At 41.2% G+C, this 22,590-nt stretch overlaps 1 protein-coding gene across 1 annotated transcript in view; it reads left to right on the plus strand.

The window, feature by feature from the left end:
- The window catches only part of Kif13a (kinesin family member 13A), a 159,245-nt gene that overhangs the window by 100,402 nt on the left and 36,253 nt on the right, over nucleotides 1–22,590 (plus strand). Inside the window, exons 10-20 of the mRNA XM_013030417.1 lie at nucleotides 5,184–5,295; nucleotides 5,640–5,852; nucleotides 8,421–8,531; nucleotides 10,340–10,474; nucleotides 13,098–13,228; nucleotides 13,999–14,085; nucleotides 14,188–14,354; nucleotides 18,388–18,601; nucleotides 20,312–20,474; nucleotides 21,517–21,657; nucleotides 22,328–22,477. Coding sequence (XP_012885871.1) covers nucleotides 5,184–5,295; nucleotides 5,640–5,852; nucleotides 8,421–8,531; nucleotides 10,340–10,474; nucleotides 13,098–13,228; nucleotides 13,999–14,085; nucleotides 14,188–14,354; nucleotides 18,388–18,601; nucleotides 20,312–20,474; nucleotides 21,517–21,657; nucleotides 22,328–22,477 — 1,624 coding nt within the window. The remainder of the gene's footprint in view (nucleotides 1–5,183; nucleotides 5,296–5,639; nucleotides 5,853–8,420; nucleotides 8,532–10,339; nucleotides 10,475–13,097; nucleotides 13,229–13,998; nucleotides 14,086–14,187; nucleotides 14,355–18,387; nucleotides 18,602–20,311; nucleotides 20,475–21,516; nucleotides 21,658–22,327; nucleotides 22,478–22,590) is intronic.

Raw genomic sequence — 22,590 nt, forward strand, 5'->3', positions numbered from 1 at the left:
GACTCCAAGTTCAGCAGAAAATAGTTTGCTCTATACTTGTTATCTTTTTCTGTTGAGCTTTAATAACTTGATGTCTTACTTAGGGAATGTGACAAGAGGAAATACATTCAAGAACATGTTTGTGCAGCTTGTATTTTAAAATGTTGCTGGCATGGTGTGATTTTAGCGTGTGAAAGTTTAAACATTAGAGGTGAAATGCTGCAGACGTGGCCTCACACACTGGGAAAGGCTGCTACTTTAGGGAGCTAATCTTCCAGTCATCCTGTCTCCTGCTCTAATAACAAGGGATTTTGCTGTATTTCATGACGAGGCATTGCAAGATTCCAGGCTGGTACTGTAGCTCTGTTCCATAAGAGCTCAGGAAATAGGACAGGCATGCAGAAATAGGGGTATGAGGGAGTTGATATCAATGCAAAGAATATCACCTTTGCGAGAGGTTCAGTTACTAGAGCTCAGCAATGCCAAGCCCTTGCATTTTCAGAGGACTAGTGACAAAGATAAAGAATGTGGTATGGCTGCCTGTTATGTAGAATGACAGTGTTTTTTGTTGAGCATTCTTTAGTGTCAGCACAGCTGATCTTCCTATCAGCACTGTGGCATGCATGGGTCTCTTCTCTTCATTTTGTAGATAAGGAAACCAAGGCAGGGTCTTAACTAATGTATCAGACTATTATGCTCCAAGTGTGGATCTTGTATTTGGATGCATACAGGCTCAAAAAAAAAAAAAAAAAAGCCCAGGCTTAACCACTAAACTGTACAAGGCTACTGATTCTTTTTACCTGGAAAAGTCTGATATTTTTGTCTCAGCATAAATACTAACGGTGCTTTTAAAGAAAATGTTTATTTTTTGATTATGTGGTACTGAAGAATTGAACCCACTGCGTCATGCATGCTAGGTAAGCACTCTACCACTAAGGCACATTCCCAGCCTAACTAATGGTGCTTGTTTAAAGTTCTGTTCTAAATTATGTCCTGTCTGTAACTCAGATCCCTCATCAACTAGCTCCTTTATTTAGTAGTCTCTGGGAGCTGAATGGATTTTCCCTCAATATGCCCCTCTTTCCTCACTTGTATCTGAGGTCTATAGTGTACACACCACTTTAGCTTTCTAAAGTCCAAAGTATTCTAAATTCCAAGACACATGACCACAAGGATTTCAGATATAGATAGGGACTTGTACTGTATTTCAAATATAGATATGGACTTGTACATTTTTGATCCAGTTTAATAAATATGTTTTGACCTCTGAGTAGGCAAGAACACAGGGATATGAGTATGGTGGGACCTGGCTTCCAGAAGTGGGGGAGGACTATTTTTGGGACAGTTGGACTAATACGATGGCTACAGAAACTTGCACAGAGTGCAGTGGAAGCAGAGGGAAGGGATGTATAGCAGTACTGAGGGGTCAGGGAGGGCTTTCCAGAGGAGACACTGCAGGTTCTTGGCAGTTTCTTCAGCTATGTGACCTTTCTGTGCCTCAGTTTATACATTTATAAAGGAAACAGCTAATGAGTAGGATTATTATGAGGACAAAATTAGTTGCTTTCTCTAAAGTACTTAGAGTAGGTCCAGCACATAGGAAACTGTGCTAATGAAATAATAATTCGAAACGATTGCCTAACCGTTCCACAAATGGCTTTCTACACCTTATAATCAGTGCCCAGTTGAATGCTGAAATTAAAGAAATCGACATGTTTCTTAAGCTCTCTCTCTCTCAGCCTCCTGGCTAGGCTTCTTTGGATAGAACATTAATAATCCCTTTAAGCAGACCTGTCAGTGACATCACACAGCCCTCAGTGTCTGCTTAATGGGCTATGGATTTAAGGGCTCATCTCTCCCCAAGCTCTTAAGAGCTTTAAAGCATACGGTACCCGTTTCTTTTGAAGAGTGAAGGTGCTGCATGTTTGCATTGCCAGTGAATGCACTGGGCCACGCAGTGTAGATCTGTAGACGCTGTCACAGTGAATCTATCTGAAAGAGCTAGTTGCTGTCCACTCATCTACTAAAGGTGGGGAAAGGGGGAAAAAGCCTTTTACCAACTGCTGGAGTCTGCCTGTTTTAGCTTCTCTGTACATTCATGTAGCTCATGAACACTCTCTCTAAAGCCAGACATTCTTTCTCAAGGAGGCCAGTCACTAAACACAAACAGTAGTCATCTAATGAGTGTGATTTCCATCTCAGTTTCAGTGGTTAATAGTAAAGTATGTGTTAGCATTTTCAAAAATGAGTTTGACTGAACACTTACTCCAGGAATATTCATATGCATTCCTTCCAGGATGGTGTCACATGATTCATTACGGCAGCCTATAAGCTTATTTTTTCTAATATCTATGGGATACTGTTGTGACAAGTGAGCTGTGTCAGATACAGACACATTCACGTCTTTCCACATTGTCAGAATATGTTGAATCACAGTAAATTCAAGCCGTATCAATTTTGTGGGCATTCATTCACCAAGTACTTTTGATTTCACTTGGTAGTTGTGAGCCATTAGACAAACAGAATCTTTTCCAATCTTAATCACTAATATTAACTCTCAGATCACACATTATACTTCACTAAGGTATATAATCTACAGAATGGTGAAAAAAGGGTTAAAGGTATTAAGAGTTCAGAGGTGCCTGCCAGCTGTAAACTTCAATAGAGAGCTGATACAGATGCAAGAAGAATCCTTCAAATGGTTAGATAAGGTACTAATATAACCCCATCACAGTTGTTTGGGCACAGGGATATCCAAAAGCAGAGCAGTGATGGTTCAAGGCGTAGTGCTGGCATGCTCCAGGTATGAAGCTACCATAGTCCCAGAGTTAGGTCCCTTCTTTTTAGATGATCCTGGTGAGAAGGTTGCATCATTCTTTGGTCTGGTATGTGTTATGGATTTGTCCCATATGTCTTTGTAATTCTGATGGAATTGGATACATTTGTAGGTAATTTTCTTTTTAACTGTACTGAGGTTTGCACTCAAGTACTAGGCAGACCCTTTACCATTTGCTCTGGTTAATTTTGAGATAGCGTCTTTCCTTGTGCCCTGAACCTTGAGCCTCCTATGTATATTTCTTACCTTAGTAGAATGAATATATAGTTAATGGAAGGTATATACCACCAAGCCCAGCTGTTGGTTGAAATGAGATCTCAGGAACTTTTTACTTGGGCTGGCCTTGAACCCCAATACTATTGATCTCCAACTCCCAAGTAGACGAGTGATCATATTTTATGTGGATAAACAGCTTCCCCTGTGCTTTGTGCTAGACAGATGGTAATTGTACAAACAGGATATAGAGTCATTATTCCCCCAGCATTTGCAGTCAAAAATGACATAACCTACTATTTTACAAAATGGAGTCACTCATTTTAAGGATCAGCTTCAACCTGTGCAATATAGAGTAACCTGCAACAGGCCCAGCCTGACCTCCACTGTTGTCTTCCTTTTCTCTTTGTCTTCTTGAATACTTGTCTTGGCTCATGTTCATTTCCTCTCAAAAATTTTTCTTTATTATCTGAATAACTAAATACAAATTTGTATTGAGGAAGAAAGAAAATGGCCATCTTCTGTCCATTATTCAATGGTAGATAGTGGTTATTTATTACAAGTAGTTCATTGTAGGGTCCAAGCATGTGGGAAGGGGTTAAAAGCAATTAAAACAACAATAAAAATCCTAGATAGATGTCTTTGTATTTAACATGAGAGTCCTAGAAAGGACAGTAAAAAAAAAAATCTTGAGATACAGTAGCCACATCTTTTTGTGGTGTGTGACAGGGGGTTACCTTCATGTTTCCCAAAGATTCCTATGAAACACTCAAAGGGAGTGGTTCTGGGAGCTAAAAGAATCCCTGGACAAGTAATTGTGAGGAACTCATTTATCAAAACCAGTTTTTGGAGAGTCACAGTACTGAGAGCTCTGAGAAGTCCTGCAAGAATGAAGACTATGCAACTTCCAGATCATCATTGCCAAACTTAATGATAACAGAAGTCCAAGTGCAGCATATGTTAAGATTCCCAAGAACAGTGTTCAGTAGGATCCATTTTTTTTTGAAAAAACAAAACAAAACAAAACAAAAACAGTTATACATGACGGGCAGTGGTGTTAGTTACTTGGTGGTAGAATCCCTAAAGCATGTATGAAGCTCTAGATTTATCCTCAGACCACCAAAGCGTATAAAAACAAAAAAAAAAAACCATGGTTATATGTTTATAAATGTTACCTACTAACCCGACTTTCTTCCTTCCTCTCCAGTCCTCTTCACTCCCTACCCTACCCAAGAGCTCATGGTAAAAGTTCTAAAGAGGAGGGGCTTCCTAAAATAGTAACCTTTTTTTTTTCTTTTGACTAAGACTAAATAGAACTTGATGCTTTTGCTCATTGGCTGGTATCATGCCTCCGACCCCAACACTTAGCTTTTTAAATAATCTGCTATGTGGTATCATGCAACCCTCCTTGCAATCCTGTGAGATCTGCTTAGGCCTCTGTTTTTTGATGGCTAATTTTGTGGTCCAATTGATTTCCTTTAAAACGTACTTTTTGGGGCTGGGAAGGTGGCTCAGTGGTAGAGCACTTGCCTTGCATGCTCGAGGCCCTGGGTTCAATTCCTCAGCACCACATAAGCAAAAAGAAAAAAGCCGGAAGTGGTGCTGTGGCTCAAGTGGTAGAGCGCTAGCCTTGAGCTGAAGAGCTGAGGGACAGTGCCCAGGCCCAGAGTTCAGGCCCCACCACCGGACCCAAAAAAATAAATACATAAAAAATAAATAAAACGTACTTTTTGAACTCAGTACACTGAGACATTACTCCAATCTAGATCCTTGGGAGGCTGAGACAGGAAGATCTTGAGTTTGAGGGTAGCCTAAGCAGCCCTATTTTAAAAGCAGTAAGCACTTAACTGTACCCCAACAGGATATCCCTCACCCCTCAGTACAACTCTCCTCTCCAGGTACAGAGAAGGACTTTTCGTATGGGGAGTCTAAATTTTCTCTTTCTCTCTCCCTTCCTCCCTCCTCTCCTCCCATTTGAGTTCTTTTTTTTATTTTTCCTCTTCCTGGCTTTTTGGCATGTGGATGAAGATTTGGTGATGCCGACTTTAGGGCCTTATTGTTCTGTGTATTTTAAACTTGTTATCTAGAAGAACCGTTGTGTTATGAAAGGAAAATAAGACATTCCATAGAATGAACATTCTGTTTCTCTTGGCAGGTCCCTTACAACCTTGGGGTTGGTTATATCATCACTGGCCGACCAGGCAGCTGGCAAGGGAAAAAACAAGTTTGTGCCTTATCGAGATTCAGTCCTCACTTGGCTTCTTAAGGTAAGTTGTTGTCGTTGTTGCTCTGCTGTTCTTTGCCAGTTGAAAACTGGCTATATCCGTTGTGACCAGAGAAGAGGTGTGTGTCAAGCTAGCCAAATGCATACTTTCAGCCAAATTCCCAGTCACCAGAATGCTCAGTTGCCTCTTGCTTTTCATCCTACTACAGTGTTGTTTGACAGGTGTCAGTCAGTCCTAGCTTTGAATAAATCGGTCACATTTCTTCCTGTCATCACATTATCTGTGCAATGCGAACCTGTTTCCTCATGGAGAGCAATGTCATTTGTGCAGATTTATTGCTCCCATCCAATGGTCTTCCCTAAGATGCTGTTTGAAATGTTTTCCAGGACAACTTGGGAGGCAACAGCCAGACTTCTATGATAGCTACCATCAGCCCAGCAGCAGACAACTATGAGGAGACCCTCTCCACACTAAGATACGCAGACCGAGCCAAAAGGATTGTGAACCATGCAGTCGTGAATGAGGACCCCAATGCCAAAGTCATCCGGGAGCTGCGGGAGGAAGTAGAGAAACTCAGAGAGCAGCTCTGCCAGGCTGAGGTGAGACCAACACAGGCACCCTCTCGTTGAAGTTCCTTAACTTGATATTTCTTTTTTTTTTTTTTAACAGTTAACCTAGTTTAATTTTTCTGGTTGTTTTTAGGCCAATACCTTCTTTTTAAAAAATTATTAATTATTTTTATTGTGAAAATACCATACAGAGGGGTTACAGTTACATGAGCAAAGTAATGAGTGCATTTCTTACCAAGCATTGTTGCATCCTCCTTTGTTTCCTCTTCCCATCCCTGCTCTCCCTCCCTGCCCCCTTACCCCCAAGCGAGGTCATGCTTGCATGCAATGCTCCATCATCTCCTTCTGAGTCAACATTCTGATGTTATTGTCATAGACTCTGCTCATAAGCATTGTGAATTGTCACCATGAATAACACAGGGGTCCTGTCCTAGCACCTTTCAGACAAGGAGGCAAATGAGATCATTCCTGCTACTACCAAATTTGTTTGCTTCTCTAAAGCAGTGGACCCTTGAACTTCAAATGTATAATCCTCAGAACCAAGTTTTATTAACATTGTAAAGGCTGTGTTTCCACAGAGCCTTGCAGTTTTCAGAGGAGTTGGGAATCATTGCCTTGTTAAGTCATGGATATTAAACATTGTTCCTCAGATTTAATATCCACATAGTCCTCCAAATAAGTGTTGGATAAGGTAGTGTTTCATTTGAAATAGGTATGAGTTCTGAGCTAGAGGTAAAGAGCCTTAGCTGAAGTCACCTGCTGCCCTGGGCCAGGACTTAGGTGTGGACCTGACCTGATACTTCTTTTTCTTCTTTTGGTGGTAAAAGGGTTTGAACTCAAGGCCTCATACTTGCTAGACAGGTGATCTTAACACTGATCCACAACTCCATCCTTTGTACCTGATATTTCTAAGTTCATATTTTTCACATCACTCTCTTCTGACTCCACTCTAATGGGTGGGGGAGGAGTAATGGCCTTTAATGAGCAGGTACTTCCTACCTTTTTGTTCACATCTCTGTCTTCTGCACTGTGGGTTCTCAAAGCACAGGAAGCCATGTTTTATTAATGTTTTCATCTCCAACCCCTAACCCAACGATGATTAAAAACATGGTTGGAAAATGCTTCCCTAAATGTCTTATATATTAGTAAGTGTTCAGGAAAAGTTAGGTTTTATTTTGCCTTAAAGGTTATATCTCTCTCGATGCTAAGAAGAGTTTGAAAGATTCCAGAAAAATCAAAATGCTGATAAAGTTTAAAGAGTTGTAACCCCAGAAGGAAAGTGTAATGGTTCTGAAATTCATTGGTAGACGATCTGCCTGCTTCCTGTTCCTGAGTTTACACTTCCACGGTTACCATATTACCTAGACCATGTGGCTAGGAAGCATCTGGCCAAGGGAAAGAGAAGGGAAACCACATGGTTCTACCTGGAACTCTAGATGTGTATTCAGCACTAAATGTCACTCAGGCTCTGAGTACTCAGCCAGCTCCAGATCATCACCATTCCAGCTTCTAGTCTAAGCTCTCTCATCTTTCTTGCTTATGGAGCTTTCCTCTGTAGACGCTCACAATAACTTAGGGTGTCAAAGCAAAGCACTGTCATATAAAGTTCCCTCACTTGGCTTGCTTGCTCAGAGCTGATGCTTTATCATTTGAACCACACCTCCAGCCTGGCATTTTTCTGATTATTTTGAAGGTAGAGTCTCATAGATTCTTCTGCCTTTTCTGGTCTTGGCCTTTCAAATAGGTGTGAGTTACTCGTGCCCAGCTTCCCCTCAATTTTTTTTTTTAATTACAAGTACATATATTTAGATTCTGTAGTCATTCTTATTGAACAAACCAACATTCCTGCTTTCTGATGATAGATAAATACAACCAAATGTATCATCATTCTCGCAGAAGAGTATGTTAAAATGCTCCTAATTTTAAAGTAAATGAAAAGAATCTTTTAACTTGTTAATATTAGGAAATATCTTGTTTCGTTTGTTTTGTTTTGTGCCAGTCCTAGGGCCTGAACTCAGGGCCTGAGCACTGTGTCTCAGCTTTGTTGCTCAAAGCTAGCCCTCTACCGCTTGAGCCAGAGATCTACTTCCAGAATTTTGGTGCTTAACTGAAGATGAAGGTCTCATAAATATTCTTGCCCTAGCTTGTTTTACCACAATCCTGAGATCTCAGCCTCCTTAGCAGCCAGAATTACTGGCGTGAGCCAATGGTGCCCAGCTTAGAATGTGTTTATTGGTGGTATGCATTGATCTCTGTCTTACTGAAAAAAGTCTTCTTAAGAAACCTTTATTTTTCCCTCCCTTGATATTTCAAAGATGAACTTTAGCATCCTTTTAGTCTTTAAATGTGGTACTTAACTATGATTCATACAATGACTTTGTTACCATTTGTCTCATTGTCATTTGTGGCAATAGTATTTTTCTCCTTGAGACAGGTGAGATTACTAGAGGTCTAAAGTCTGCTAACAGTGTGTGCAATAATTGCTTCCGATAGACTGATACTTGGTTATGAAGGGCATATGTCTGTTATGTAGGTATGTGTCTCACGTATAATGCTGCAACAATTTTGAAAGTCAAATGCTCTGGTTTTGTTTTAAAGGCCATGAAGGCTCCAGAACTGAAGGAGAAGCTTGAAGAGTCTGAAAAGCTGATAAAAGAGCTAACAGTGACATGGGAAGAGAAGCTCAGGAGAACAGAAGAGATTGCACAGGTAACCTGATACATTGAGCTTGAAGTACTGTGATTCTCCTTCATGTTGTCTTTTCTATACCATCTCCTGCCATCGTCAAAATGTCTTTCCTTCTGCTGACCCAGAGACAGCACGGATCAGTTTAGACACTGACTTTGTGTCTTTTATCAGTTTATAGTTTGTTCTGTGTATTGTCAGAAGTGGTCAGTAGTGTTGTGCTTGAACAGGCAAAATCCATTTTGTGATGTTAGATCACTTGACAGTACACAAGATTGACAGTTTTTACTGGCAGAGAATTCATGACATATACTACAATAGCACTGTTTCAGTGTGTTTGATACTTTGGGCTTATTAGAAGGTACTATAAGAGCTTTAATAAAATATAAATTAAGGACTAATTCTACAGTGGTGTGAGAGTATGTTATATCTCTCTATTTAGCATGCATTTCATGAACATTTTAATTCTACTGATGGCTTGGAAATATTGGACCATCCCTCTCAATTAACTAAAAAGTAGTCAGTGCACTTTGGTCCTATTTCTGCTTATATGATTGTTTTTAGTATATATTTTTTATTATAGAGATAATATACAGAGGGGTTACAGTTACATGAGTAAGGTAATGAGTACATTTCCTATCAAGCATTGTTACCTCCTCCTTTGTTTTTCCCCTACCATCCCTTCCCTCCCTACCTCCCCAACTCCTTCCTCTCCCCCAGGTGATTCTTACAGATAACAAATACACACACACTCTCCCTCTTCTATTGCTTTAGGGTTTTCCATAGTACCTGACACCATTAGGGAGTCTACTTACAACGTATCTGTTTTTATGGTCTGTTTCCTGTCATTAGAATGAATATTCTCATGAAAGGAGGGACTTAAGTTTTATTCACTATTGTATCCCTAGCCCTAGATCGGGACCTACTACATTGTAGATTCTATTAAATAATTCTTGAACAAATGTTTGTTGAATGAAGGAATGTATGAATTCATGGCATTCAACTATAGGTTGCCAACCTGCTCTTTTAACCATTTCCCACTGCCTTCTCCCCTCCCCACCCTCCTTCCCTCTCTCTCTTTCTCTCTTTCTATGTCAGACCTGGGGCTTGAACTCAGAGCCTGGGTGCTATTCCTCAGCTCTTTTCCTCAAGGCTAGTGCTCTACCACTTTGGGCCACAGCACCATTTCTGGATTTCTTGTGGTTAATTGGAAATAAGAGTCTCACAGACCTTCTTGCCTGGACAGGCTTTAAGCCATGATCCTCAGATCTCAGCCTCCTGAGTAGCTAGGGTTACAGATGTGAGCCACCAGCCCCTCGTTGCCTTCCCCTATTTGCTATATGTTCTTAGCTCCTCAAATCATCTACTAGAGCTTGTGCTGTGAGATTCCCTATGTACACTGCTATACACCTTATATTTTTCTTACTACACACTCACTTCTTGTTGCAATTCAACTATACACTCTTTCTACAGCCTCCTTTGATCTCATAACCCTTCATGATTTTCACCCTTTGAAGTCCTTCAGCTCTCTGTCTTCCTTCATGGCATAGTGTTCTCTCTTCGTTTGAATTCTGATTCTATGGTCTTACTCTCTGTGTGAGACTCTTACCCTCCTTAATGGCTGAGATGGTATCTGGCTCCCCCTTTGTTCTCCTGTGACTTTCCTAAGATGTCAGATCCTGCAGGCTCTCAGTAAACTTGGTTGAGCTGAGTAGAATGTGTCATCTCATTGGCATTGTCCCCAGAAACAGTGACTTACTCTTTCCATGGATACATCTTGTGAATAGAGCAACAAATAACAGTTCCCTGCTTTTGTCTATTTTTGTGCCCAGGAGAGACAACGACAGCTTGAGAGCATGGGGATTTCTCTGGAGACCTCTGGAATCAAAGTGGGGGATGATAAGTGCTACTTGGTCAACCTGAATGCAGATCCTGCTCTCAATGAACTTTTGGTTTATTACTTAAAGGTGAGAGAGTGTATAAGTAGACAGAGCTGCAGTCCTGAATCATTCACATAATATTCCCAGTTGAACCTAGATGCCTCTCTCCATGATCTTGTTTTTTTTAAATCCATCACAACTGGCAATCGTAAAACAAAGGCCAGGCACTGGTGGTTCACGCCTGGAATGCTAGCTGCTCAAGAGGCTGAACTCTTAGGATTATGGTTCAGAGCCAGCATTGGCAGGAAAGGCCACAAGACTCTTACCTCCAGTTAACCTCAAGAAAAATGGAAATGACACTGTAGCTCAAAGAAAAGAGCTCAGGGACAGCTACTAAGCCCTGAGTTCAAGCCCCATGACTGACAAAATAAAAATTTTTTTTAAAAATGAAAATAGGTGCCATTGTCTCCCACCTGTAATCCTAGCTACTTAGGATTACAGGTGGGAGACAAGGGCACTCTTACTTCCAATGAACTACCCAGAAACCAGAAGTGGAGCTTCTGGCTCAAGTGGTAGAGTGCTAGTCTTGAGGACAAAAGCTGAGGGACAGTGCTTAGGCCCTGAGTTCAAGCCTCAGAACTGGTACCAAAAAAAGTGAAACAAAGGATAATATAGACTTTTACCATTGACAGTGAAAAACTCCAGTTGCACCTGAGCCTGGCAATTGGGGTAGATTTCCTGGGAATGCAGGCATCAGAGGGATGCAGATGGCCAACGGATAGTGTCCAGGTGATCCTCACATACAGCAAGCCCCAAATGTGCAAGTGCCAGTGGCTCACGTCTGTAATCCTAGATACTCGGAAGGCTGAGATCTGTGGTTTGAAGCCAGCTGGGACAGGAACCTCTATGAGACTCTTTATCTCAAAGTAAACACCAGAAAACCATAAGAGGCACTGTGGCTCCAAGTGGTAGAGTGCTAGCCTTGACCAAAAAAGCTCAGGGACAGCACCCAGACCCTGAGCTCAAGCCCTGTGATTGACAAAAAGAAAAAGACAAAGAAAAAAGAGAAGAAGAAAGCTCCAAATGTGAGGTGACACAGGTTCTGAGACTCTGGGTTCAGCCAACCTGAGAAGCTCTGGAGGCTCTCAGTTATGTAAGAGATCTAAAGAGCCACATGTGCTTACAAAGGTCCAGTAACTAAAGTAGACATGCTAGCTCTTCCAAGCCTGTCTTCTTTAGACTTAGGTCTTGAAGAAAGGACTGTTGCCTTCTAAATCACCTCTTGCAGTCGTTACTTTGGCCTCATTATGCACTGACCATGTTGGATAGGTTATTGCCACAGTCCCTGGCTCTAGAACCTACTCACACTCTTAAGAAGAGTCCAGGATTCCAAAGAACTATCTGTTCTATGTTAATTGCATTAGTGCTTAAGACTGCAGACAGTTTGAAATTAATTTGACTTCAAAAGAACTACAGCATCACACATCCACTATGCATGCAGTATGACAGAGCAGAGGCAAATGGCATCTTACTATTTTTATTAAAGTAGTTTTGACTTCTTGGGCCTTTCTAAAGGTTTCAGAAATGTCAGATTGCCAGACAGTCCTTTAGTAACTGCTGGTTACTTTGTCAGTAAGCAGTAAGACATCTCAAACAAGACCTAGGATTGAAAATAATATAGGGCATCCAATTGACCATTAGAGAAGGCATATCTAACCACACACACATACACACTCATACTCATACACTCACAAGGTTATGGTAGTATGTAGAAATTACATGGAAGTTGGAAGGTTTAGGGACTGTGGCCTTGAAGGTAGTTTATATATACTGTCCACATACTTAAATGTGAATTACCTACTTACGAAAGGTTTCATGGACATCACTTTGTTCAAGATCCTGATCTTTCCCAGGAATATATAAAATGCAGTGGAGAATGAACTAGAGTTAATTAAGTACAGGACTTCAATCTGCTGTGATCTTTTCTGTTCTATTTTTCCCAGATTAAATATGGTACAAATAGCCCGTGACTTTTTGAGAGTCCATGAACCATCTTAAGATTTGTTCATTTAGGAAACAATTAGAGTGAAGAAATACTTTCTCAAAATCTTAATTTTAGAAGACCAAGTCTTCTCTGTTGCATAGGAAAATATAATTAGGGAAATACTATTCTCTATGCAACAGAAAAGACTGGTTAACTGTTGTGAAGCAATAGATTAACGAGGGGTGGATGAACAGTGACTAGGTCACTGGTTGTAGTGATACTTGTGTGTTTGGGGTGTAAGTACTTTAGTTGCACTAATCTGCACAGCCACAGCACTCATATGTTGTTGTTGTTGTTACTTAAGTTAAGTGTGTTAAGGGTAAGCTTTTGAATTCTAATGATGCAGATCTCTAGCATGATTCTTTTTTTGGGGGGGGGGCAGTCGTGGGCCTTGAACTCAGGGCCTGGGCACTGTCCCTGAACTTCTTTTGCTTGAGGCTAGCATTCTACCATTTGAGCCACAACACCACTTCTGGCTTTTTCTGTTTATGTGGTATTGAGGAATTGAACCCAGGGCTTCATGCATACTAGGCAAGCACTAGTATGATTCTTTTTTATATATTGTCATGTATATCTTGTTAGGTTATTCAGAATGATTGTGATCAGATTTCATTGACTTACTTGTAAGTCTGGGGTTTTCTTTTTTCTTTAAAATTGTATTGTTAGGATCACACCAGAGTGGGTGCAGATACCTCTCAGGATATCCAGCTCTTTGGTATAGGGATTCAACCTGAGCACTGTGAGATTGATATTGCTTCTGATGGAGATGTCACTCTGACTCCGAAAGAAAATGCAAGGTAGGAGAAATAAGCAGCAACTTCACATTCCTTTTGTGCCTTCTTTTCAGAAAGAGGAAGCTACCTCTTCGTAGGTTTTTTTTTTCCTTCAGTTACATCAAAGTTCAGGATACACTAGATCTCGATGAGGTTTGCTTTCTTTTTATACAATAGTAAAACCACATTTAGAAGCCTCTAACTCTTATTATTAATAAAGACCTTTGTTGTCAGAGTTGAACTACTGCTATAAAGGAGTGATGATTTTCATTACATGAGTTCCAGTGCTCACTTACAGTACAACTCTGAGCTTTAGAGTCTTATAGAGCTCAGGAACTCAGATAACACGACTATAGATATAACTTACTGGAAAAATTAGAAGTCAAAATAATATCCATTATTTTCCTCCATCAAACTTTACCTTCTAACAAATTTACCTTTAATTAACAGACTGTTCCCCCAATAGTTTGTTTCTAACTTACCATCAAAACCTCCTTTATTGTGATGAGCTCTTCCTTGAATGTATGTCTTTTGATTTTTACAAAATTTGACCAGCTTTCCCTTTGGTGACATTTTCCATCTCCATCAGAATAGAGCGCATCATGTTAGGTCTTAGTGGGGTGGCCATCAATGACATCATGGCATAGACTGTTGTTACAGTGTACAAATCATTATTCCTGCAGGTATTAGTTGAGATACGTCTATGAAGTGAAAGCTCTTTAGTTGTCTCTGAGTGCCAGAGCAGAGTTTCATGCCCTTTCTTGTTCCTGATGTTTTCCTTTGTGTTCCTTCAGGTCCTGTGTGAATGGTACCCTTGTGTGCAGCGTTACCCAGCTGTGGCATGGGGACAGGATCCTGTGGGGGAATAATCACTTTTTTAGGTAACATCTTCACGTGCTCTTGTACTTGCATAGCATTTTTTTCCACTTTATCTAGTGACGTGCAAATAAGTTGATTTTCTCTAATGGTGAACACCCACACAGAATTAACTTACCGAAGAGGAAACGACGAGATTGGTTGAGAGACTTGGAGAAGGAAACAAGTCCCGCAGAGCATGACGTGGATGCGGCCAGTGAGGCTTCCTCAGAACCAGATTATAACTATGAATTTGCCCAGATGGAAGTTATCATGAAGACCCTGAATAGTAATGGTGAGACGCTAGCCCTGAATTCCAGCCTCCCTGTTACCAAGTATTAAGGCAGTATTTGGGGATGAGGACTATCCTCCAAGGATGAAGTTGAGGCTACTCTCAGGAACACCTGAGGAAATGAATCTGTGGACTTGGTGCAAGCCCACTGTCCCCCTTGAGTGTCCCTGCGGTACTGAAGGATCCCCAGTTTGAGCCAAGGAGGAACCCCAGGATCAGAGAGCCTGAGACAGCTTCTAACCGATAGTGTGCTCGGAGAGCCTTTTGTTTTTCAGAGTTCAGCTTTGCCCTTCAAGAGTGACTGTCTCCTACTCTGAATAAGTATCTCTGGGAGGAATTTGAGCAAGACTGGAGAATTGTCAGGTCTCTGTCATGAAACTGAGGATTCTGTAAAGATTTTGATTTTTTTTTTAACTTATCTCTCTTTATGGACTTTTAGCCTCAGGAAACCCTTTTATAAAAGGTAAAGACAAGACTTAGAAAATTAAGCATAATGTCTTTATATAGAGTATAGGACCATGAAAAGAACATGATGTTACAAAAGAAGTTTGGTCATCTCTGTCTACACAGTGTTTCGATTAGATACTAGGCCTTTTGACACTGCTGTGCAAGGTGGGCTTAAGCTGAAAATCCAGTTGCAGGATGCTCCCACTTACCCACTAATGGAGAGGACTCCCAAAGACCTGCCAAAGTGGTGTTGAGTCATCAGAATCACATTAATGAGTATTTCACAACATACCTGAGCAACAAGTCTCTTGTGAATGATCTTTCAGAAGCTCAAGTAGATTCATGTTGCGACAGGAAGTGCAAAGAGGGTGTGAGCTCCCAATTCCAGATAGAGGAGTAGCCTAGTGAAGAGAGTTTATTTTGTCAAAAGAGGCAATAGAATTCTGGATAACTATTCTTTAGCTCTGCAGACTATATACACACCAGAGATCTATCCCAGATCTCAGGCTTATCACATATAAGAGGAACCAATAAATAGCATTCATTAATTCCTCCCTCCCTTGACCCAGACCTATTAGAGTCTTTTGTGGTCTGTAGTATTAACAAGCTATTTCTTTGCATCCTGGATCAGGCCTTGCTCTCCAGTATTGACTTTTGTCAATGAAAAACGAATGGTTCCCTTTCTCTCCTTTTTCCCAATTCCACCAGTAAATGGAGCTTCCTTCTGTCTGGGGTACAAATTGCTCTGACACAAGAGTTGGGTGCTGATGGCCAACAGTGTTCACAGGGTTCCCCTCTCCTGCTTAGGTGGATTCCCGGTAGTAAGCCTGTCTGCCTGGTGGTCGTCCCCTTGGTGGTCTTATTTGAAGATCCTTTTCCCTCTCCTGTGGTTTCAGACGAAGCTCCTCCACAAACACTGGGACAAAGGTTATGAATGGACTGGTGTTAGCATGAGAGCTTGGCTGGTTTCTAGCAGTGCTGCTGATGGACGCTTGCGCTACCTGCTTTGCCACAGTGTCGCAGACATGCCTGGGAAGAAGCAGAAGCTTCATGCCTGACAGAGCTGCTCTACATTTGTGGTGGGAAACATGCCTGCCATGTCCCAACCCAACTACCTTCCTAGTGATTAAAGTCTGTCCCCTTTTGTAGCCAACTGCGTAGAGAAGGATGATTGCTACTGTTACTAATGGCTTTATTGCTCTTGAGAACATGACAGTTCAGAACAGCAGTGTTCCTGATAGAGTCACATCCATTTTCCCAGAAATACCCAAGAATAATGTGGTTTTGAGCCTCTAGAGTAAATATTGGTCTACCAGCCAATTCATTTGAATTTAAAAGTTAAAAATCCACCTAGTATCTATAAACAATAATTGCCTTCTTCCCAAGGGCTCATGATAGAAATTAGATATACTCATCTCTTCCCAATTTCAGTGCTAACTAGCTCTACAGGGGTGAACTAATGAGGAGCTGGCCAAGGTCATAGAGCCCATTTATTCCATTTAGGATTTAAAGGTTCTTCTTTTGCTTTGGACATCTGGGAGTATAACTTTTAATACTCTTTCCCACATAAATTTTCTCCTACCAGTACTACTACCACCATCCTTCCTTCCATTCAGTGGAGGGGAGATTACTTTGAGCTCATTTCAAAGACATCTCCCAGGGAAAGAATGAAGTAATGAAGAGGGTGTATTTATACTACCAAAATAACACTGTCCTTTCTTTCTCCTTAAAAGATATTAACTCTTTGGTTTCTTGGCTTAAATACCAGGCTCACTGCATTTTAACACTGTTCATTTGAAAGGAAAGTAGGCTAGAGTGTATCTCAGAGCCCTGAGTTCAATCCCCAAACTAGGCAAGAGAGAAGAGAGGAAGGGAGAAGAAGAAAAGGAAAGTGAAGCGGTGAAACAAAGCTGGGCAATCTCCTAATATCTGACTGAGTCATTAGAGAACAGGACAGGTGATCCTTAGCTTCTGTCCCATATTATACAGTCAGATTGCCTTGCCAGTTAATTAGGATGATCTATTAAAAAACATGCTGGATAGTGGCAAAGGGTTCAAATTGATTGATAGGAGAGAGAGGTGTTTTAAGATGTCTCTGACAAAGGTGTTTTTGGGAGCCACTAACCATCTACGGGGCTGTGGTGAGTCTCAGGAAGATGAACCTGGGAGTGTGCTGGGGCCATCACAGGCTCAGAAGTCTCTGTTGTTCTCTCTTCCATCTCTGAGCATTGGTTTGTGGCCCCTGGTGCATAGCAGTTATACTGTATCATAATAGCAAGCATGAGGCCAAGTTCAAGCCATTCCAAAATAAACAAAAGGAATATTTCCATGAGATGGTACATTCAAAGGGTCTAGTCCCTCTACTGAAACATCACCAGTAGCCTTTGTGTTTCTCACTTTTATTGAAGCAACTCACCCATATAAGCACATCTTGTGATATTTTTTTAAAGGGTCTTTTTTGTTTTGGATTATTTAACCCTATTTAAAGTTATGTTTTTCTCTTACCGCTCATAGAGAAACTTGGTGTAATTTACGTATTTATTTTATACACTAATGGGGGTATTTTGCAAGTTGGTCCGTAGCCATAATAAGGTTATATAAAAATTCCTCCTGAGGAATACCTCCTGAAACTGAGAACTAATGTGTGGAAAGACAGGCCATATGGCACAGAATAGCAGGCAACTGTGTGAACCTGCAAGGAGGAAAGTACATCCCAGGCATCCCCTCCCAAGCCCACCAACTGAGGAGAAATATTCATTGTTGTGGTGGTTTTCTTCTCATACCTTCTAGTCTTTCTAGCGTACTGTCTTCCTGCAGTCTACTTATTGAAGGAAGTTGACATTTTGTTTATGTTGTCTCCATGGCATCCCACTGATTGGTCTAACTAGTTCTTTGGAGTCAGGTCCCGCCATGTACCACAGCTACCACTAGTGTTTGTAGCTACTCCTTTGAGCCAGAGCTGTTGGCATGTCTGACCCTGCTCAGCTGTGTGCATGGGAGGGAGCTCTAGATCTGAACCAATATGACACCAGAAGCAGGATTTTGTTATTTTAACAATTGCTCTCTTGGATAGTAGCACCTGAGAAATTGCCATAACCGTATGCTCAATAAATAATACCTTTGAATACATGCTATGTTTTTAAAGTTTGCTCCCGCCACAGAGAAATATAAAAGTCATGAAATTCGTGACGAAAATCCTAAACCTTTTGTCATAGACCAGAACGCATGTTAAATGGGCATAGAAGTGACTGCGGCACAACTCCAGCCATGCCTACTTTTATCCATGGGGCTGCCTTAGATTTTATAGAATTTTTCTTCTCATGTATAGGATCACCTCCCCTTTCCTTCCATCACCTGATGGTAGAATGGATTTGGCAAGCTGAAGAAACTCAACAGTGGTTGTGGAGAGAGTTTATCTGAAATGTTAGTAAAAGGATACAGGATTTCACCTCTGAGCCCCTCAAGCCTCTGACATGAAACACATACTGTCTGGCAGGAAATGATTGTGGTTGGAAAAAGCCAGGACAGAGTTCAGTGCCCATGTGGAGACCTGTCTTATCCACCCGTTGCTTTTCTCTTGGCTCACCAGACCCAGTTCAAAATGTAGTTCAGGTCCTGGAGAAGCAATACTTAGAAGAAAAGAGAAGTGCCTTGGAGGAGCAGCGGCTCATGTACGAGCGAGAACTGGAGCAACTCCGCCAGCAGCTCTCCCCTGAGAGGCAGCCACAGAGCAGTGGGCCCGACCGCCTGGCCTACAGTAGCCAGACGGCCCAGCAGAAGGTCACTCAGTGGGCAGAGGAGAGGTAAGAATGGTAGGCCAGCAACCCAGAGATAAGGTCCAGGGCCCACAGCCTGATGAAGACCCATCAATGGGGTCAAACATCACAAAGAAGGAAATTGTAAGTCAGGCACCAGTGGTTCATGCTGCAATTCTAGCTATTCAGGAGGCTAAGATCTGAGGATCATAGTATGAAACCAGCCCTGGCTAGAAAGACTGTGATATCTTTATCTCCGATGAATCACCCAAAACCCGGAAGTAGAGCTGTGACTCAGTGGCCAAATGCTAGCTTTGAGCACAAAAGCTAAAGGACAGCATCCAGGTCCAGAGGTCAAGCCTCAGTACTGGCATACAAAAGCAGAGGGGCTACCTTGCTAATATAATTGTAACCCCTCTGTACGGTATTTTCACAATAAAAAAAAAAGAAGGGGAAAAGAAGGAAATCATAGTCCCATTTCTGATTTCATACTTGGCTTTTCCTTTCATAAATATTTTTCATCCTAAATTTGCTGTAGTTAAACACCATCTTGTTCACAATCCCATTCTTTCTCCTTCAGTAAAAATGGAATCATGTTAGAAAACTTAAGACAGTTACTGAAATAGAAGACATTTGAATGTCTTTAGCAGGGGAAAAAAACCCTCCTCATTTTTCTTTTTTTTTTAAAATTTACTTGCAATTCTATTTAAATAAAATTTAGGGGTGAGATTCTTTGAAATGTGAGTTTTCAAGATTTATGACTTTAGCCAGATGCCAGTGGCTCACACCTGTAATCCTAGCTACTCAGGGGGCTGAGATCTGAGGATTGTGGTTCAAAGACAGCCTAGGCAGAAAAGTCTATGAGACGCATCTCCAATTAACCACCAGAAAACAGAAAGTAGAGCTGTGTCTCAAAGTGGTAGAGCACAAGCCTTGAGCAAAAGAGCTCAGTGATAGTGCTCTGGCCCTGAGTTTAAGCCCCATGACCAACCAAAAAAAATACATATATATACATACATACATACATATATGTGTGTGTGTGTATATATATATATATATATATATATATATATACACACACACACACACACACACTGAGCAGTTTTGTTCAATAGGAAGTATGATTTTATGATTACATGCTTTTTGTGTTCTCCCCTAGAAAATATGTTCTGGGGACAGGATATCCATTTCATTCATTGAAGTATCCCTAGTGCTCAGAACAAGGTTACATGTTAGGTATTTGTATTGATAGTATGAAGTTACTAAAATAACGAGCACATATGCGATGGTTAAGTATGCCAAGTAAGTTGATGAGTTGTTTAATGGAGGACATGACTATGGTGATGGGTCTTGTATGGAAAGTTTTGTGGAGAAAGGATTTCAAGTGAGCATGAAAGGGGTAGGGTTTGCATATGTGGAGGGAAGATAGGAGTGATTGTGTCGGTCTTCCTTTTAGCTTCTTTCTTTTATAGTGCTGAGGTGGAGCCCAGGGCCTTGCACATGCTAAGTGTGCCCACATCTACTAAACTACACTCCAGCCGTGGTGGGAGGACATTTAGCCAGGAGAGTTTACATAAACAGGTAGAAACCAATGGAGAGGGGTTAAGGTGTATTTTGGGAGATTTAGCAGGTTGTAAGAGAACTATTTTGTTTAGAAAGTTATATAGAGAGGAATAGGGACATATTAATTGTACAGGGAAGGATGTTGCACTGTGAACATAATTGCCTTAGTTCACTTCCTTTTCTGCAATACCACAGGGATGAACTGTTCCGGCAAAGCCTGGCCAAACTACGAGAGCAGCTTGTTAAAGCAAATACCCTAGTGAGGGAAGCAAATTTCCTTGCTGAAGAAATGAGCAAGCTTACTGATTACCAAGTGACTCTTCAGATTCCTGCTGCGAACCTCAGTGCTAACAGAAAGGTAAGCATATCTGTAGAGAAGAGGAGAGCAAGAGGTACCCTTGCAAATACTATGACCTGAAGTCCGGGTGTTTACCCTTGGTAAGCCCTCCTGTGTGCACCTCCCTGGGTAGGAAAGCTGTCAAAACAATAAACAGTGCCCTCCCATTTGTCAGAATATGCAGAATCATGGTGACTTGCTAATTTTAAATGCTTTCTTTGAAAGAGTGGAACTAGATTATAAATAAATAACCTGTCCAGTGCCAGCTTTTTCTTGCATGTAAATGTCCCCTTCTGAAGTGGGGATGTGGTAGGTGATTTTTTTCATATAGTACTTTTCTGAGAGTTCATTCTGTTAGAAAGGAAGATAACTGTGGCGCCTGTCTTCATATTCTTGGCAGTTGCTTGGAAGGTTCTTGTCATTTAACGTGGAGAAATTTTCCTGAAAGGGAGAGTAATTTTTCATTCATTATTTTTCTGTCTAGAGAGCAAGACTGTAGGGCTTAGACATGTCACAAATATGTCACAAAATTGAAAATCCTGGTTTGTTGGGTGACTTAGTAGTGACTCAGGGTGATTTAGCTGGTAACTTAGTAGTCTTAAGTCCCTTAGGCATGGAAGTGTACATACTTTGATATTCTTTATATACAAGGGTACTGTTAGAGTTAAAAATCTGACAAGATGCTTACAATAGGAAAACCTTGAAAGACAGATATATTTGATGGATTGCTATGTTGTCACTAAAATCATGTTTATGAAGAATGTTGAGAAGAAAGTGATTCCAATTTAAACAATGGAGAAAAGATTGGGATGAGAAATTATATTGTTACTTGGTGTGTTGTGAGAAAAGGGGCATGTATAAATATAAATATATGAGCTCTAGTAATCAAAAGGGAAGTGACAGGAAGTGGCGCTGTGGCTCAAGCGGTAGAGCGCTCGCCTTGAGCTGAAAAGCGAACGGGCAGCACCTAAGCTCAGAGTTCAAGCCCCACGACCGACAAAAAAAAAAAAAGAGAGAGAAGTGACAGTACTGTCCATTCTGTATGTCTCGTTTTGTTGTGCAGAGAGGTGCAATAGTGAGTGAGCCCGCCATCCAAGTGAGGAGGAAAGGGAAGAGCACCCAAGTCTGGACCATTGAGAAGCTGGAAAATAAGTTAATTGATATGAGAGACCTTTACCAAGAATGGAAGGAAAACGTTCCTGAGGTAAAAGAGACAAAATACAAAGGAAATTTTGTTAGAATTAAGAGCAAAAATCATAAATGATGTAACCACTATACACGTGCATTTACACACACACACACACACAATGATACTTAGGACATGTGTGTTAAGATAAAATGGTCTTGACAGGAATGCTAAATGGGGTTGGTACTATTTACATGGAGAAGAACAGAATGAAGAGCACACAAAGCAGATTCTTATTTGGCTTCATTTTTTACCTCGTTCTAGCAAAATGAAGTGGGATGAAGTATATGGACACTGTTTTGTTTGTGACTTGCAAAATCAGATTTGGTTGGTGCCAGCCTGGATTTCATATTCATTCTTGGTTGTTCAGGCGCCTCTAACTGTGATCACAGCTGGGGAGGTTTTAAGTCATTTGCTATGCAGAACCTATTTTTCCTCACATCAGTAATAGGAAGAAGACTTGCAAAGTTGAGGAGGCTAAGCACAGGGAATGCACTGGAAAAGGCTGCAGGCCTGGCGGGAGGGGAAGAGGAGGCTGAGCACAGCACTTGGGCATCACATAGCTCCTCTCTTGACCCCTGTCTGTGTTTTATGAATGGACCTGATTCTCATTTTAGTTTTTTATTTCTATAGTTATATTCCTTTAAACTCCTCATAATGCTAGTTTTTCACTGCACCTACCACTCAGGCAAAGAGACTGTATGGAAAACGAGGCGACCCTTTTTATGAAGCCCAAGAGAATCACAACCTGATAGGTGTGGCAAACGTGTTCCTGGAATGCCTGTTCTGTGATGTGAAACTTCAGTATGCAGTGCCTATCATTAGCCAGCAGGGGGAGGTAAGTGAGGGATGCCGCCGAGGAGAAAATGTTCCAGGCTCTCAATGGTGTGTGTGTGTGTGTGTGTGTGTGTGTGTGTGTGTGTGTGTGTGTGTGTGTGTGTGTGTGTGTGT

Source organism: Dipodomys ordii, unplaced genomic scaffold (assembly GCF_000151885.1).
Source record: "Dipodomys ordii isolate 6190 unplaced genomic scaffold, Dord_2.0 Scaffold130, whole genome shotgun sequence".
NCBI lineage: Eukaryota > Metazoa > Chordata > Mammalia > Rodentia > Heteromyidae > Dipodomys > Dipodomys ordii.